General features: G+C 35.3%; 1 protein-coding gene across 3 annotated transcripts in view; it reads left to right on the forward strand.

The window, feature by feature from the left end:
• Positions 1-270: 270 nt before the first annotated feature.
• FANCL (FA complementation group L) overlaps positions 271-18,798 on the forward strand; it is a 94,476-nt gene continuing 75,948 nt past the window's right edge. For all 3 annotated transcript variants that reach the window (XM_057740642.1, XM_057740640.1, XM_057740641.1), the window contains exons 1-4: positions 271-422; positions 11,140-11,198; positions 13,199-13,259; positions 15,716-15,772. In XM_057740642.1, coding sequence (XP_057596625.1) covers positions 327-422; positions 11,140-11,198; positions 13,199-13,259; positions 15,716-15,772 — 273 coding nt within the window. In that variant the 5' untranslated portion in view covers positions 271-326. The remainder of the gene's footprint in view (positions 423-11,139; positions 11,199-13,198; positions 13,260-15,715; positions 15,773-18,798) is intronic.

An 18,798-nucleotide genomic window follows, 5' to 3' on the forward strand; every position in this document is an offset into this window, starting at 1 on the left:
TAATATACATATCCAGAAGGGTTCTAGGGACAATCAAGGCCAGTACGATCTTGTCTGGCCAGACCTGTGAACCTGAAAACAATCCTCCCTCCTGCCTCCCGCTGGGGCCAATGCTGCCTCCTGCCCAGCCTCATCTCCTCCAGCTGACCCTGAGCGCAGGTGTTCCGACTGGCAGCAGACCTTCATTTGCGCCCACGCAAGCCTCGAAGCTTCTTCCCGCCAAGGCGCGGGTCTCCGCCTCTCAGCGCCCTAGGCGCAGGCAGGACTGCGCATGTGCGGGGTCCCGCAGCCGCCGCTCTCCCAAGCGCTTCAACAGATCGCGAGCCATGGCGGAGACGGAAGCGAGCCTGCTGCGCCAGTTTCCGCTGCTTCTGCCCCAGAACCGGGCGAAAACCGTGTATGAAGGATTCATTTCAGCTCAGGTACTCGCCCGGGTGTTGCTCTTCCGCTAGGAGATCCTCCCTCTGGCGGCGCAGCCCCGGCCCTGGAAGTCTGTGACCGGAGGGGCTAGGGGCTCGAACTTGTGGGGACTGAGAGGGGCGGCCCGTGAGGCCCCCCCCGAGGCTAGGAGTTTTTGAGAGCGGTGCGCAGCTGCTGGAAACTCTCTCCTCGCCTCCGCGCCCGGGTCGGGCTGGCTGACCCGGCGGCGACGCTGGGAGACCCTGGCGCGCGCGGACAGCGAGGGGCGGGGCGCAGACCCACGCCCCCTGGCCCCCGCCCCTCGTGGACTTTGGCCTCCCTCCTAACGCTGCGTGCGTCCCACGTTTAAACTTTTTTCAAAATTGGTCCGTCTTTTCCCTTGCTTCTATTCTAACATAGTCCCCTCCACCGCGAAGGTTGCAGGCCATCCAGAGGGGAATCCGCGCTCGCTCATTACGTTCGTAGTTCCTGCAGGTAGAGCGTTTTGGAGGAAAACCCCATTCTGGCTCTCTGCCAAGTCGTGTGTACCGGGCCACATCCAGTAGCGGATATTTTGTAGGAAATCTTGACAAACGAATTAATTCCCTTTTTTGATTCCAAGTGGTCTCTCTTGTGCAGTCTGTTACACGCAGTAAACACGTGTAGGGCTTTGAAGTTTACAAAACGCTTTCCAAGTACAATAACCTCACTTAATCCTTAGCCCTTTGAGGCAGAAATTTTTAAAAAGTCATTCTCGTTTTATAGTCGAGTAAATCAGAGCTACCTTAGGTTAGAATTTTGAGTAGAGACTTTGCTCCTTGGCCATTACATTCAACATTGTGTCGCCTCCCCAACCAGCACACATACTTTTTGAGGATAGCGGCCATATTCTGGGAACTACCATATGTTTTGAAGTTTCCTCAAAACACATGCTAATCTCTCAAAAATATTGAGTGAATTGTCAAATTCACATGCTAAATGAAAAATTTGCCCAACCCTAAGAATATTAGGTGTGAAACTAATCCTAATACACTGATTAAGGAAAAGTTATAGACCGTACACTTGTACTTCTTCATTTGTTTTCAAAGTAATTTGTGACCATCACAGAAAGTAGAGGTTAAACTTCATTGTTACTTATGAAATGATCTACCTTTTCCTTCCCCAATTGAAAGTATCGATCTTGAATTACCCAGTTGAAAACTTTCACAACATTTAGAAAAATTGAAGAGATATTACTAAGTTCCATTTTTATCAGAACCATGTTATACCTAATTTTAGGCATTTTAAGGAAAGTATTTTGTATCATATGTGTCTGTATCTGCTAAAGCCTCTTAGAAAATATGGGTAGCCATCAAAATTCAGATTAGATGAAATTTTCTTATGATCCTTGATATTAATACAGTTCTTATTTGTACCTGCTTTAAGCAGCTTGTTGAAATCTGAACCTAAAGATTTTATTTAACATTGTTTTGTTTTGGAGGAGCTGGTGTTGTCTAAAAATGTTTGTCTTGTATATATTTTCAAATTTAGAGAAAAATAGCAAGGATGTAGGAAGAATTTGAGTATACCCTTTAAGGAGATTCACCATTTTACATTTAGCCCCGTTTGATTTATTATTCTGAGTCTGTGTGTGTGGGTGGGTGTGTACACACATTATTTCCCTGAACAGTTTCAGATTAAGTTGCAGACATAGTGCTCCTTTATTCCTGAGTACATAATTTTATATTTCTTGAGAACAGGGACACACCCGTACATAACCACAATTATCAAAATTGGGAAATTTAATCATCATAGAATACCATTACCTAACCTGGAGTCCAAATTGAAATTTTGTTAATGTTGCAATTACATTTTTTATACCCCTTCCCAGCCCCTAACCTTCTGATGTAAAATCTCGCATTACATTTAGTTGTTTTGTCTCTTTAGTCTGGAATAGTTCTAGTCTGTCTTTGTTTTTCATGAACTTGACATTTTTGAGTACAGATTGGTCATTAGGTAGAATGTCCCTCAGTTTAGATCTGACTGATGTTTCCTCATTATTCAATTCAGGTTATGCAATTTTGACAGATATGCCACAGAAGGAATATTGTGTCCTTTTTAGGGCATGGGATGTCAGCAGGTCTCATTATTGATGATGTTATCTCTGATCACCTGTTTAAGGTGGCATCTGCCAGATTTTCCTATTATAATTATTAAGTGCTTGCAGGAAGCTACTCTGAGGCATCAAACTTCCTCCTCCCACTCGCATCGTAACAGCCATTGACTCTTGTTTGAGTCAGTGATAATTTTCTGTCATTTCTTCTATATTTATTAACTGACATTCTATGATAAAGAGTGATTTTCCCTTTACCATTTATTTATATGAGGCTCATGGATTTTAAAAATAATTTATCTAATGGATTCTAATCCTTACTTCCCTATTTGATGTTTAAATTGTTCCAGATTTGTCCAGTGAGAGCATATTTTTATTGATATATTTTTAAGGATTTGCATTTTCCTATCATCACTGCTTTAAAAGTATTCTATAGATGCTGACATGCAATGTTTTATCATTTTTTAGAACTTAGTTTTAATTTGTAGTTCCACTGCACCTGGGAGTTATTTAAAGACGATTTAAAACTTTTTCTCATGGAAGATCTTTTTTCATTTTAATTTTGTTATTTCTTGTTTTATTGCATCGTGATTAAACAGTGATGTTTGTAAAAACTCTACTCTGTGCAACTTAATTGATCCTTTATTTTAAAATTTTATTTATTTGTGAGTGATCTGTGTATGATTAAAAGGTATTTTCTCTATTATCACTTTCTTTCTTTCCTCTTGAGTGAGCTTTGGAAGTATGTTTCCTTCAAGGACTTTTCATTTCATCTAGGTTTTTGAATTTGTTGGTTTAAAAGCTTATAGTATTCTCATTATCCTTTTAATGGCTTTAGGATCTGTAATGATGGTCCCTATATTGGTTACCTTTTGCCGTATGACTGTTACACACCTTAGTGGCTTAAAGCAACAAACATTATCTCACCTTGTCTATGGATGTGGCTTAGCTGGATGATCCTGGATCAGTGTTTCTCCTGAACTTGCAGTGAACATGTCGGCCAGGATGTCTATTACCTAAAGACTTGACTGGAGCTGGAAAATTTGCTGCCAAGATTGTTCATTTGCATAGCTATTGACTGCAGGCCTCAGTTTTTTTACTTCTGTTGATAGAGGCCTCAGTTCCTCACTACATAGACCTCCATAGTGTTGACTGTCATCACAACATGGCAGCTAGCTTCCCCTGAATGAGCGATAAAACAGAGAGACCAAGCAGAAAGCTGCACAGTGCTTTTTCTCCCCCAGCTTCTAAAGTTACACATTTACTTCTGTTTTATTCTGTTTGTTAAAAGCGAATCCAATCCATATTCAAAAGGAGACGAGGCACCAACACTTACAGGTATCAATGAAATTATGAATATATTTTATAGATATCTCCCATGCCCATTCCTGATATTGGTATTTTGTATCTTTTTTTCCCTGATGCATCTGGATAGAGATCTGTAATTTTTATTAATCTCTTCAGAGACCCTGCTTTGATTTCATTGATTTTTCTGTTTCTGTTTCATTGATCCCTGATCTTAAATTTTCTGATTCGTTTGGGTAGATGATTAGGTCATTGATAATGAGACCTTTTTCTTTTGTAATGTAGATATTTAGTGCTATATATTTTCTTTCAAACATTGCTTTAGCTGTATCACACACATTTTGGTGTATTTTCTTTTTCTTTTTTCCAGTTCAAAAGACTTGTTAATTTCTTCTTTGACCCATGGGTTATTTAGAAGAATAATATATATTTCTAAATATTTGAGGATTTTCCAGATATCTTTTTGGTATTGATTTAGAATTTAGTCACAATATAATTTGTATGATTTGAATTCTTTTAAATTTATTGGAACTTATTTTATGGCCTAAAATATGGTCTATTTTGGTAAATATTCTGTGTATACTCCAAAAGAACGTGTTTTATGCTGCTGTTGGGTGGTATTCTATAAATGTCAGGTCAAATTGATTCATAATGCTATTCAAGTTTTCTACATACTTACTGATTTTCTGTGCATTTGTTCAGCTAAGGAAAGGGGGTATTGAAATTTCCAACTACGTTAGTTCCCTTTTATCTGCAGGGGATATATTCCAAGGCACCCAGTGGATGCCTGAATCTGTGGATAGTACCAGACTTTATATTTACTATTTTTTTTGTACATTCATACCTATGATAAAGTTCAATTCATAAATTAGGCACAGTAAGAGAATATCTAAATTGCCAGCATCACTACTCTTGCATTTTGGGGTTATTATTTAAGTAAAATAAGGATTACTTGAACAAAAGCACTGAGATAGCAGGACAGTGGATCTTATAACCGAGACAGCTATAAATGACTAACAGGTGAATACCCTGGACAGAGTATGATTCACATCATGGGTGGGATGGAGCTTGGCAGCCTGAGAATGGTGCACAATTGAAAACTTAGGAAGTGTTTATTTCTGGAATTTTTCATCTAATATTTTTAGTTGACCAGGTAACTGAAACTGCAGAAAGTGAAACTGTGGATAAGGGAGGGCTACTTTATAATTGTTTTTTTCAACTTCTACTTTCATTTCTATCAGTTTTTTCTTTTTATATTTTTAAGTTCTTTAGGTACATAAACTTTAAGGATTGTAAGCACTCTTGCTGAACTGACTCCTTTATAACTCTGAAATGACCCTTTTTATCCTTGGTGATAAAGTTTGGAATCTTGGAATATATATTTTTTGATGCTAATATAGTGACTCCAGATTTTTTGTTGTTGTGTGTTTTTTTTTCATTGTGCCATGGTTTATCTTTTTCCATTCTTTATTTTATGCTTGTTTGTGTCTTTAAAGTGGATTTCTTCTGGGCCTTGCTTTTTTATTCAATCTGATAATCATTGCTTTTTACTTGGGATTGTTTAATGAACCCTTTACATTTGATGTGATTGTTGATATGGTTGGGCTTAAATCTAATATATAGCTGTTTGTTTTTTATTTGTTCTATTTGTTCTTTTATTTATTTTTTATATTTTCTCTATTTTCTGTATTTTACATTAATGGAGTTTTATTTTATCTCTATCAACTTATTACCTGTTTTTGTTTTTGTTTTTGTTGTTGTTTTAAGTAGTTGCTAAGTGTTTGCTCTAGGATTTACAATATTCATCTTTAATTTATCATAATCTACTTTCAAGTGTACCTCTTCCCTTATAGTGTAAGACTCTTACAACAGTTTATTTGTATTTCTAATCTCCTGGTTTTTGTGCTGTTGGTGCCATATATTTTATTTCTATTTATTTTATAACCTCCCCAGTACACTATTAATTCTCTTTTAAGCAGCCAATTAGCTTTCTTTTTTAATTAATAGACTTTTATTTTTTAAGAACAGTGTAGAGTTATAGAAAAATTGAGCAGATGGTAAGGAGAGTTCCCATGTACCAACTTCTTCCCCACACAAACACAGTTTGTCCTGTTATTAACATCTTACTATGGTACAGTTGTTACAATTAAGGATCCAATGTTGGTACATTGTTATTAACTCAGGTCTGTACTTTATTCATATTTTCTTTGGTTTTTTTTTTGTTGTTGTTCTGGGTTCCCACCCAAGATACCATGTTATTATGTCTCTTTGGGCTTCTCTTAGCTGTGATGATTTCTTAGGCTTCTCTTGTTTTTGATGACTCTGACTTCTTTATGAAATGATCCACTTAATTGAGAAATACTAGTCAAGTATATTGTAGGATTCTGCTCTAGTAGGATTTGTGTGATGTTTTTCTCATGATTGGGCTGAGGTTATAGGTTTTTCAGAAGTGCATCACAGAGTTTAAGTACCATTTTATCACATATTAAGGGTACATATTATCAATGTGATTTATGATTGTTGGTATTGACCTTGATCACTTGGCTGAAGTCGTGTTTGTCAGGTTTGTCTACTGGGAAGTTACTCTTTTTGCCGCCTTTCCATACTGTACTCTTTGGAAGGAAGTCAACTATGAGCGGCCCTCATAAGGAGTAGAGAATTATGCTCCCCCTCCTTTCAGGTGGAGTATCTATATACAGTTAGCCCTTGATCAGTGCAAGGGTTGGAGTGCCAACCCTCATGCGCTCGAAAATCCATGTATAACTTTATAGTCTGCTCTCTGTATCCGTGTTTCTGCATCTGTGGATTCATCCAACTACAGATCGTATAGTACTGCAGTATGTATTTATTGTATGAAAAAAAAATCCATATATAAGTGGACCTGCATGGTTCAAACCCATGTTGTTCAAGGGTCAACTGTAATTCATCTGGCGTTCTTCTGTATGGGAGATTAATTTCTCCATTTCTTAATTCAGTCATTTATATCAGTATGGACACTTTATATTTTGAGTTTTAGTCCAATACTACTTTATTTGTTCCTCAAGTTATTCCAGCTTTGGCACAGTCGATTATCCTTTAAAGAGATTTTAAAAAATAAGAGAAAAGGTCTTTTAAATTTAGCTGTATATTTACTTTTCCTGTACTCTGTCATATATCCAGATTTCCACCTTGTTTTATTTACTTTCTTCCTGAAGTTTTTCATTTAACAATTCTTGTAGTGCATGTCTGCTAGTGATGAATTCTTTCAGCTGTTTTATGTCTCAAAGATTATTTATTTGGCCTTTTGCAAGATACTTTCACTGGGTATAAGGTTCTAGGTTGACTGTTACTGTTTTAATACTTTGGCAATGTTGTTTCACTGTCTTGCATTATTAAGTATGATAAATCTCTACTCTTTTTTTTTAATCTTTGTTTCTCTGTAAGTAGTGTGTTGTTTTTCTTTGGCTGTTTTTAAGATTTTTCTTTTTATCGTTGGTTTCTGTCGGTTTGATTATGATGTTCCTTGGTGTAGTTTTCTTATTTTTCCTTCATGGGGTTTCTCTTATGAATCTTATTTTCCTGCTTCTTTGTGTATCTGGTATATTTTGATTGCATGACATTTTGCATTCCACCTGTTGAATGATATTTTTTATTCTCTTAAATATTCTTGATTTGTTCTACAGTTAAATTACTTGAACAGTTTGATCTTTTCAAGTTTTGCTTTTAAGCTTTGTTAGGCAGAAACAGAACAGACCTGAGCGTAGAGTAATTTGGCTGTACCACTGAGGCAACTCTCTTCTGAGTACTTTATTTAATAGCTTTTATACTGTAAGATTTTCCACTCTGGCTAGTTAGAGTATGACTGCTCTCAGCCTTGTGTGAGCTCCAAGAGACATTCTCATCTTTCCCCAGCTTTGAGTATTCTCACATCTCTGTGGCAATCAGTACTCATCTGAAGATGCCTTTTGAGGAATCCTCTGAAGTTCTCTAAGATTATTCTCTGTGTAATTCTTTCTTCTCCATGTATTTCTCTCCTCTTTTGTGTTGTACTTTGTGAGTTCTACATGCCCTGGCCTCCCCTTACTTACCCCGTCTTCTCAAATAAGAAAATATTAGGCTCTATTTGGTTCTCAATCCTTGCCCTGCAGCCTGAAAATTCTCCAGGCTGGCCAATTACAGAGATTTTCTCATTTGATTCCCTTCTTTCAAGGATCACTGTCCTGTGCTGTCTATTGTTTGATATTTGAAAATCACCATTTCATATATTTTGTCTAATTTTTAGTTAATGTGGGAAGGTAAATCCTTCCCTGTTATTCCATTATGACTAGAAGCAGAAGTTCCTTTTCAGATTCTTAAAAGGAATACTGAATTATATATTATGTAGTGAGCATTTGCACTCAGATTCTTAAAAGTTCTGTTTCACCGTTGCTTTACAAAAAAAATCTTGCTTTAAGATGTCTGATGCCAATGTTATTCTGTTTCCCATATGTTATTTTATCTTTTTCTTAGAAGCTGTAGACTTTTCCTCTTACTTTTAAAGTCGTATACTAAGATGTATCTCAGAGTGGGTGGTTTTGAGTCACATTTCTCACGTGTCCATTTGTCCTTTCCAATATGTAAATTTCTAGGAAGTATACTTGGATTATAATTTTAAATGTTACTTTCTACTATTTTTCCTTTTCAGGGTCTCCAATTCTTTGTATATTGGATTTTCTTTGCTTATGTTCCACTTCAACTGGTTTTCTCAGGTGGTCTTTAATTTTTTCTCATTTGGTAATTTTCTTGCCTTTTTGTCTCTTATGAAGTTTTCATTTTACTCTTTTCTTCTTCGAATAGCTATTTATCTTTCCCTTTTAACATTTTGTCTTTTTTTCCCCCAATTTCTGTTCTTTGGTTTTAAAATTTCTGAATCCTGTTGCAGATGCTCATGAAAATAATATATACTTCAGTATTGTAGTTTGTTTATGCCCTGTAGTTTTTTGTTTGCATTGAGGATTGTCGTTACATGAAATGTTTCGATTCTCTTACTTTGTTTTTGTCTCATAGTAGCTTAGCTTTGATGGAGACATTAACTTTGTGTTTGTGAATCGTTGGCTGTTTGCAATAGTTTTTTAAATTTCTGATTCAAAAATACCCTCTTCTGGGACTTCCCTGGTGGCACAGGGGCTAAGAATCTGCATGCCAATGCAGGGGACACGGGTTCAAGCCCTGGGCCAGGAAGATCCCACATGCAGCGGAGCATCTAAGCCTGTGCACCACAACTACTGAGCCTGCACTCTAGAGCCCACGAGCCACAACTACTGAGCCCATGCACTACAACTACTGAAGCTCACGTGCCTAGAGCCAGTGCTCCTCAACAAGAGAAGCTGCCACAATGAGAAGCCCACACACAGCAACAAACAGTAGCCCCCACTTTCCACCACTAGAGAAAGCCCACGTGCAGCAACAAAGGCCCAATGCAGCCAAAAAATAAAAACAAAAAAAACCCCAAAAACAACAACAACAAAAGATTACCCTCTTCTGTCTGCAAAGTGCAGTTTACATAGTGGATAAATTTTTTTTTGGTAGTGTTGAAGGAAGAGTTGACTGTTTTTATTTTGTCATATAAGATCCTAAGTCTACCATGGTTGGTACTTTTTCTCCTAACGCCCAGTTTCCAAAGGATAGTTCTTTTACCATCTTCTACTCCTACATTTCTTATCCAAGATGAGATCCTTGATTTTGTGATAATAAGTCCCCTCCCTGTAGTGAGTGTTCTGATTTACTAGAAGTCTTTATTATTTTTTGAACATAGTCCAGTCCCCTCTTGTCTTCCATGCATTATTTTTTTTTCCTGACCCTCCTAGCTCTCTAAAAGACTTGATGTGGGAATTTTGAAGTTTATAGTGTTCTCTTTCTTCTGATTCTGCCTAAGACATGGGATTTTTTGGTTCTATTTGTTCTTAATCTTGACGTATATGGTTTTTTGGAATGATATTTAGAGATTCAGATTTAGGTAACTGTCAGTACTTTTGTTCCCTGTAAGTCTGAAAAATCTGCTTCATGAGAGCAATTAACATTTTTTCTATGGTTTAACTAAAAAAAAGATAATTTTGGACCTTTTCTTGAATCAGAAAAGTATTAGGTATGTGACATGGCATTTGACCTTTTAAAATGGTTAGATTTTGCAAATAAGGGACTTTGGAATTGTATTCTTTCACATAACAGATCAGTAGAATAGTTTTACTGTTTTTCATGTAAACTTTGAATTCCGGATTGTTCTTACACCTATGTGTGGGATGTCTATAAAGTTAGGTTAAAGTTACTACATAATACCTTTTAGTGCTTTAATGAAATAGTGAATTATTGTTACTTGACCTTTTGAAAAGGTCAGTAGTACATTTTGTTTCATTTTTTTAAAAGACATTTAAATGTAATGAAAGTCAGAACTGCAATATTACCATGAAAGTAAAGGTTATGGGGTACATTTAATTGTGTTCCTCTATTTTTGAAACTGCTTTGAGGGAGACTCTGCTAAAATTCTCGTGGTAATTGTTTTTCAAGAATTTTATTACTCTTTTCCATTTTATACTGTTGGAGTAAAAGATTATATTTCTGTTTGTCTTTTTCTGCTTACCTTTGCTCAGATGTCATGTGTATTATCCTATTTAAGGTACAAAGTTTAAGCTGCTTACCCATTCACTTTCTCAAGAAAGTAAAACTGAATATATTTCTCAGAGAACTGTCCTTCTTTCCTTAGACTCTTGAGTAAAATTTGGTCTTTTCAAATGTACAGTTAATGAATATTTAAATTAAAATAAGTAACAATATTTTAGGGATTTTATTTATTAAAGGTTTGTGAGTGTAGGAGAATTAAATATATTCTGGTCTATGAAAATATTTCTCTATATGTTTAGATTGTTTAAATATGTTTTCACTTTATTAAAATGTGGAAAATTACAAATATGAAGCCTATAATTATTATATTCTTACTTTACATTATGATTTTTTCTTCTGTACACAAAGCAATTTGAAGGAATTTCCTTTTTCTTAAATTTATTTCCTGAGAAATAACGTTTAAATTTCTCCTTTATGCCTACATTAACAGTTTCTTAGTATTTCTTATTTGAGTAACTTTTTCTTTAAAAACAAAATCCTGTCTTAGTGTTTTGATTACCCAATAATCACAAAGTTTCTGAGAGACGTTTTTGAGCTATTTTCCCTGAAATGCACTATTCTGTTGCTTATATTTTAGCAAGTATTTGGATAAAGTTGATACCTTTTAGAAAATTAAGGAAAATGTTTCCTTTTTTATGTGATTCTGTTTGACTTCTTTTTAAGTGAAAGATGAAAATTTGAGTGAACCTTCTTAATATTTTCCACAGGGAAGAGATTTCCACCTTAGAATATTGCTGCCCAGAGATTTACAACTGAGGAATGCAAGGTGATGTGTTGTTTGGTTATATACTGTACATGTATCTCGGTGGGATGGGCAGTCTTTAATCCTGGTATAAGCTGATTCTAGTCGTTAGGGTTCTGCCTAAAATGCTTATTAATCAGTTAACCGGAAGCATTTCTGATTTTTCCACATCAGTGTGCTTCGTAAATGGTAAGCATTTACAAGCACTGATGTTGAAGTGCTTTTCGATGGTAACACGGTCTCTAATATATTTATTTTTTATTTAAAGCAGTAAACACCAAATGAGAACATTTGGAGAATACAGAAGAATTAGAAAACTTTGTTTCCGACTTTTGACTGATGTTAATTATGTGTATGCTCAGTCATGGGAAGACCCACGTTATCAGTTCTTTCCTGATAGAAATTAGGTGTCATCATGGGCTGTTGGTGTGTATAGTCCTTCAAGGAATGTCAAGACTGAGGCTAGAGATTTAGGTAGTGCCTAAAATCTCATTTCTGCTCCAAAATATCTCTGAGGGTAGGAAGGGAGGAAGAATCCAGAGATAGTTATGAGTAAAACTGACAGGATTTTGTGACTCATTAGAAGTGGGAGATAAGACTCAAATCTCTGAGCTAGAGACCGAGGTCACAGATGGAAGAAGTAGCAACAGAAGAGGAATTGCTTGAGACATACCAGATGTGAAATATCAAGAGGAGATTTTTAGTAGGTAGTAGTGTTTTGGTGTGGAACTTGAGCATGGAACTTGGAATGGAAATGTATGTAGAAGTCACAGTAAGCATGGGATTTGACGCCATGAATATGAACAGACTTTCTAGTGCCTGCCTGGATAGAGTGAAAAGAGAAAGCCAGTGACAAAATCTTGAGGGCATGATCATGTTAAAGGACTGGAAAATAAAGAGGACCTTGGAAAAAGACAAAGGATTGACCAGAGAAGTAATAGGAAAAACCTAGACAGTTGTCTCTGAAGCCAAAGAAAGACTTAAAAGGGGAACGGTTAACAGCGCTTAGTGTTGCAAAGGGATCAGGGTAGATTGCATAGGTTTCATGTAGTGGTTGAAGCCAGCTTGTATTGAGGTTTTTGAAGTGGGTAAGTGGGTAGAAAGGAAATGTAAACAGTATAAACTGCTTTGCAGAAGAGGAGTGGCTAGAGAAGGGTGTGCAGTCAAGGAAGAGTTATAATTTTTTTTTTTTTAATAAGATTTGCTTAAACAAGTTAATATTATGGAGGGAAAAAAAACTAGCAGAAAATAAGGGTACTACAGTAAAGGGATAATTAGTGAATTGATGTGATTGAGTTGGTGGCAAGGGGTGGAAAGTACATTTGAAGAAGGGGTTTCCCATGGGTAGTTGAATGAGCTACTCTGCCTCTATATTAGGAGATAGCAATGGGAATGAGGGTTAGCAGACCAAAAATGGAGAGTCATGATGGTTTGAAAAGACCATGGTTGGGAAAACTCAGAGAGTCTTTCTACTTCTAGGTAAGTGAAAGCAATTCCTAGAGGAGTTACTTACCTAGCAATAGTGAGAGCGCAGCTGCGGTGAGCCAGTAGATAGATGAATTTATAGTAGCTAAGTGGATAATTTTAATTGTACAAGTAGTGATAAATTAATCTGTGTCCTTAATCTGGAATTTAGAGAAGATTAGATTGCTACGTATGCTTTCTCAAATATAAGGTCTATATATTATGATCAAAACTGTTGATTTTATTTAACCTACCTTGGTGAAGAATCCAATTCAAGAAAATTTTGCTTTGGATATGTTAAAAATTTTTTTAAAAATGTACTGTTTTGTTTGCATTTCATTTGCTGATTGCAGTCATTTATGTTTTGAAATAAAATCAGTACCGACAGTTGGAAGACATGACTTTCAACAGTACCAGTGGTAAAAATTTTATTAACTGGTCAGAATTATGTTTATGTCATTGTTTTCTATGTATGTACATGTTTGAGTTAGCATACAAATAAGTTTTTTCCTTTTAATTCTGAGTAATGAACAAACCATTTTGTTCCTTTAAAATTTTAGATTATTATGTAGTTGGCAGCTGAGAACAGTACTTAATGGATATCATCATGTAGTACAACAGGTAAGTCCTTTAAAAGGTTTGTTTTAAGTGAGGGTAGAAGTTACTAAATATACTCTTTTTTAAAAACCTATTTTGCAAAGTGTTGTAACAGACTGGTTTAGTAGTTGCTGAATTCTGTAGGTTTCATCTCTATTAAAATATTCATCAAATATTTTAAGGATCCATATTTTATATAAAATGTTTCATGTCTCAGAATCCTCAGCACATCTCCAGGCAGCATTTGTGTCGAAACTTTATTTCCATCCTCGAGATTCTAGGGTCTTCAAATGCATGCACCCTATCCACCTGAATAGTGGTGGTGCCAAAAAATCCCAGGACCCATTTAGGAGTTGTAGGATATCTGTGGCCAAAATGCGATTGTAGTTCAAGATTAGCAACAGAAAAGGTGGGGTGGAAATCACTTAGGATCATGCATGCATATGTAATGAGAATAGATGTAAAGGCAGCATGGGTGAGATATAGGCAGGATTTATTTAGTTATTCTTTATTTTTTTTAAAACTTTGTAACTTTAAATTTGTACTTTTGACATCCTTCACCCACTTTATCCACCTCTACACCCCAATTCAGTTATTCTCAATGCTTAGTTTCCTCTACCTGAAAATTCCTTTAAAGATTAGAGAAACAAACAAACAAAATCAATTACTGAAGCAACTGAAAATAATGAAATGACTCTTTTAGGAAAATATAAGTAGAACTGTCTTTCTTTTAATGCTTTATTCATTTGTATATTTTTCTTGATTTCCTATATTTTCTCTTATCTTAAAGCAGGTTATTATCTATGAAACTTACAGTGACAGTTGCTCTCACTTAAAGCAGTACTGAACCACAAAGAAATATAGGAAATAAACTATTTGATTTGTAGAATGTAGGCTGTCATTGCTGGTAGTATAATTACAGCAGATTTTTAAGGGGGTGTTTAAATTATTTCTCTCCATTTTCTTTCCATTGCTCCTTCCCCATCCAGTGAGACTGTATTGTATGCTAAAGTTTAAGAAATGAATCTAACGAGATATCTAAATAGCTAGAAGAAAAACTGTTAATGAAGACTAAGAATAATATCTATGTTTTTCTCCACCAATTCACCAAGAGAGTTCCTTAAAAAGTCCAATTACTTGTCTCCTCCTTGCCCTCCAGTTGGTCATGTAGAACCCAATATTAGTTTGTCTTTGTTTTATTCCAAAGTCCATGTGACTATTACTATTCTTCTCTTGTATCATTTTTAACTTTAGAAAATGTAGGTTGGGTGGTCAGCAATCTTTTTCCTGTGAAGGACTGGATAGTAAATTTTTCAGGTTTTGTGGACCCTAAGATCTTGGTCATAACTACTCAACTCTGCCCTTGTAGCAACAAAGTAGCCTTGACAAGAGGTAAATGAATAGGCGTGGCTGTATTTCATTACAACTCTATTTTAAAAAACAGCTATTGGGCTGGATTTAGCCTCTGAGCTGTCGTTTGCACACTTTTGGTATATTTTATTACTCATCTCTAGTAAACTATGGGGGAAATATTGTATAGAAGAAGGGAAAGTCAAAGATTTGTTCCAAATTATGTGCCCATACAAAGGTATGTTAGGGTGTGAATCATATTCTCATTTATTGTTGAAGTCTTAGATTATTATTTTTCTCATCTAAAAACAGAAATTTATATATCAACTTCAGAACTGTGTGGTGGTAGGGTAGTGCACCAGAAAAAGTAACAAAAATAGCATTTTGATTTCAAGTAGAGAAATGATGTAGAGATTTGTCTAAGAAAGCAATTTTAACTGAGAATTTTTTTGCTTTTTTATTCTATAATAATTTTATTTTAAGAATCAAAGATTTCTAGGAAATGGAGCCATGACACTTTAATATTCATTCTACTTCAGACATTATTTCTTTTTTGCCATTTTAACTGTTTTATCTTATTGAAAGATTGACTCCTTTTGAATTAATATGGGTTAGTTTTGAAAGGACAGAATTAACAATTAAAGGTTGTCTTTAACATCAAGGAGAAATATTAAAATAGACAGTATTATTGATTAGTTGTTAATTAATTGCTCTGACTAGATTTTAATTGTATAGATTTCCTGATTTTTATATCTTATACTCCTCTTGACATTCCATTCATACTCTTTTTTTTTTTTTTTTTAAATAGTGCTGCGGTATGCTAGATTTGCTAAACTTGACAGTAGTCAGTGCTGAAGAAATAGAGGAATGTGTGAGATTTTAAGTGACATTCTTACATAATTCAGTATATCTCACCAAAATAGACTTGAAGGCCTTAATTATTCTTTAAGAATGAAATTGATAGGAATAGTAGGGTTGATGACCAATACTTCACTTTTTATACTTCTAGGATGTAGATATAGCTGACTTTTTTTTTTCATATTCACATGGAGTTGGATATCATTTCTGATTCAGTGCATGGAATATTCATTGTACACATGAAATTAATTGGAAATGTTGTTTTGATTTAGAGAATGCAGCACTCTCCTGATCTAGTGAGCTTTATGATGGAGTTGAAGATGGTTTTGGTAAGAATTTGTTTTCTAACACTGTCACTGTATTCTGTAAATCTTGAATGTTTTTATAATTCCTTTAAAAACTAACATGATTAGAATTTAAAACTTCTCAACTCCCAGTCATTTAATGTTTTATTTTACTCTATGTGTAAATGTGGATGGTGCTTTTCTGGAACTGCATGAGGAATAGAACTATGTGTAAGAACCAATTTGATTGTATCCTAAACTGGGTGCTTGACACTAGTCTTGGACTGGTAATGAAGAAATAAAATGTACTTCTGGTCTGTTAGAGAATGTAACATCTACAGAGAGATTAAAAAGTCACACATAAAGATATAATACAATGTGTAAATTTTACATACAACTACAGAATTCTGAAAAATTTGTTAGGTTTCATTACATATATACAGTTACATATAATAATTGGTTATTCAGTTAACTATGCATAAAATACTTGATTAACAGAAAAGGGAAGACTACAGTAAATACCCATGAGCTTATGACCTAATTTCACAGTTTTGCCAATCATATTTCTTCCCCTGTTGTTTTAGGAGAAAGGGACTGGAGCATTTTAAAAGAAACCCTGAACTTTGTATCCATTTCTTCATATGTCAGTATACTTCTTACACTTAAGTGTTTTTTTGTCTCTTTTAAAGTATGCTATTATAACCCCAATAAAGTTAGTGCTAATTCTTTATAGTTGCTTTGTTTGTATCAGTATGCAAACAAGGTCCATACATTATATTTAGTTGGTATGTCTAAGTTTCTTAAGTACCTCCTACAGCAGCATCTCCTCTTCCCCTCACCATTTTTTTTTTGTTTCTTTCCTCATGCCATCTACTCATTGAATAAGCCAGATTATGTGTGCTATAAAATTTTATACATTCTGGATTTGGTTTATTAGATATTCATGGTATCTTTTAACATATACATCTACCTTTCATTTAATCTGGCAGTTAGATCTAGGAGTCTCAATAGAATTGGGTTCATTTGTTCTGGTAAGAATACTTTGTGCTCTGTACGTACTCTGCATCAGGAGGTACATGGTGTCTGATAGTTCCTCATTTAGTAGAGTTAAGATTGATCAATAGCTTTAAATCCATCCAATATAAAGTTTCCCATGAGCCTATCACCTAATGATTTTAGCTTCCAATGATGGTTATTGGCTGCATCCACTGTTTCATTAGGGGTTGCAAATGGTGATTTTTAAAAATCCATCATCTTCATTTATTAGCTGAAAGTCTTTTACAGAGAAGAACTTCCCCTCATCAGTTATTTGTTTAGTTTGAGGTGTAGCTCATGCTGGAGAGATAGGGTAAGTGCTTGTTTTTTTTTCCTGTCTTTAAAAAATCAATTTTTAGAATAATAAGTTGGTGCCTAGCAACTGGAAGGGAACTAATGATTTTTTTTTAGTATTATTATCAACCCATGGGTTTTTAAATATTTGATTAGCTTTAGTCCATTGCAATCATTATTCTTTTCAGTGCTTAAATTATACCATTTTCTGTCAGTGAAAGCCCCTTCATGTTGGCTCCTGAGTTCTTTTAACACAACCCAAACTTTGCTTTATGATATCAATTGCCCCAGTTTCATTAACTCATCCCATTTTTCCAAAGAGCTATGGTTTCTTTGTAGAAAATGGTATCTGGATGCCACAATCTTGAAACTGGAGTGTTTATTGCTATTACTTCTAGGCCTTTTCATTGGACAAAGCTGGGGAAAAAATGCTTCTTAGAAAGAAAATAATCATGAATTCATTTCAAAATTTTCAATTCAAATTTGGCATAGGGAATTTACTTCTTTGACTTTATGCTTGTATCTCTTTTCTCTTAAATCTGAAAATTTTCATTTCTAATATTAGCATAGTTTTTATGAGGGTGAATCAAAAATTATCCGCACTGTGGTTATATTAAATCTTCTGTTGGCCGCACTGTCTTATCAGTGCTTTCCGTTCAAGGCTACTGTCTCCCCAGTCACTGCTGTGCAGGTATAAACGTTATTACATCAGTTCATTTGTAACTGGTGCGAGCAAAAATGGATGCCCCACTTGCTCTTTGCAGGAAAGAAGGGCAGCGTGCAGTGATTTGTTTCTTGTGGTCCGAGGGTTTACCTGGTGCCGTTATTTGTTGAAGACTGTGCGCATTATGGAGAAAGTGTTTTGTCACGAAGAAGTATGTATGAATGGATAGAGATGCTCCTTGAAGAACTGAAGCCTAAACTTTGGATTAAACGCAGAGGACTGCTCTCCAGGGATGTTGTGATCTTGCATGACAATGCACGTCCACACACTTCTGCCCACACTGTCAACACTCTGCAAAAGCTTCATTTTGAGGTGTTAAAGCATCCGCCCTAGAGTCCTGATCTTACTCCATCGAACTTTCTCTTGTTTGGTCCCCTGAAAGCAGCCCTACAAGGACAAAGATTCACTTCTGATGAAGAAATGAAGACAACATGCATTCGTGGCTCACAGCTCAGCCTAAGACATTTTTCAGGAGGGAATGTGAAAGCTTGTTGACAGATGAACAAAATGTATTGAAAAGCAAGGAGGTTATATTGAAAAATGATTGTCTTTTCTAAAAGTTAATTAAAATAAATTCTACAGCCAGAGTGCAGATAATTTTTGACTCATCCTCATATTTTATGTTTTTACTTGTATGTTTTACTTATGCTTTTCCCATATCTATAAAATATTTCTTTGTTTTACAAAACTACAAGACCAGTATATTGCTACCATCAGCTGAAAGCAGCTTGGTATTCCTTTGTGGTTCTTGTTAAGGCCTTTTTATTGTTAGCAGCAGCCACCACATATTGAAAGCTTATTTACTTGCTAAAACTGTTTGGGTCCTTTTTTAATCCTCATAACTTGCTGAGGTGGGGCTTTGGTGAAACGTTTGGGATCAAAATAAAGAGTATAAAAAAAACAGATTCTGAAGTTTAAATTTTGACTAATAAATTTGTAAACCCTAATTAATAATGATTATCAAAATTCATTATAAATTTTGTCAAAGGCCACAACATGATAAACTTAAAAAAGATAA

Source organism: Hippopotamus amphibius, chromosome 7 (genome assembly GCF_030028045.1).
Source record: "Hippopotamus amphibius kiboko isolate mHipAmp2 chromosome 7, mHipAmp2.hap2, whole genome shotgun sequence".
Taxonomy (NCBI): Eukaryota; Metazoa; Chordata; class Mammalia; order Artiodactyla; family Hippopotamidae; genus Hippopotamus; species Hippopotamus amphibius.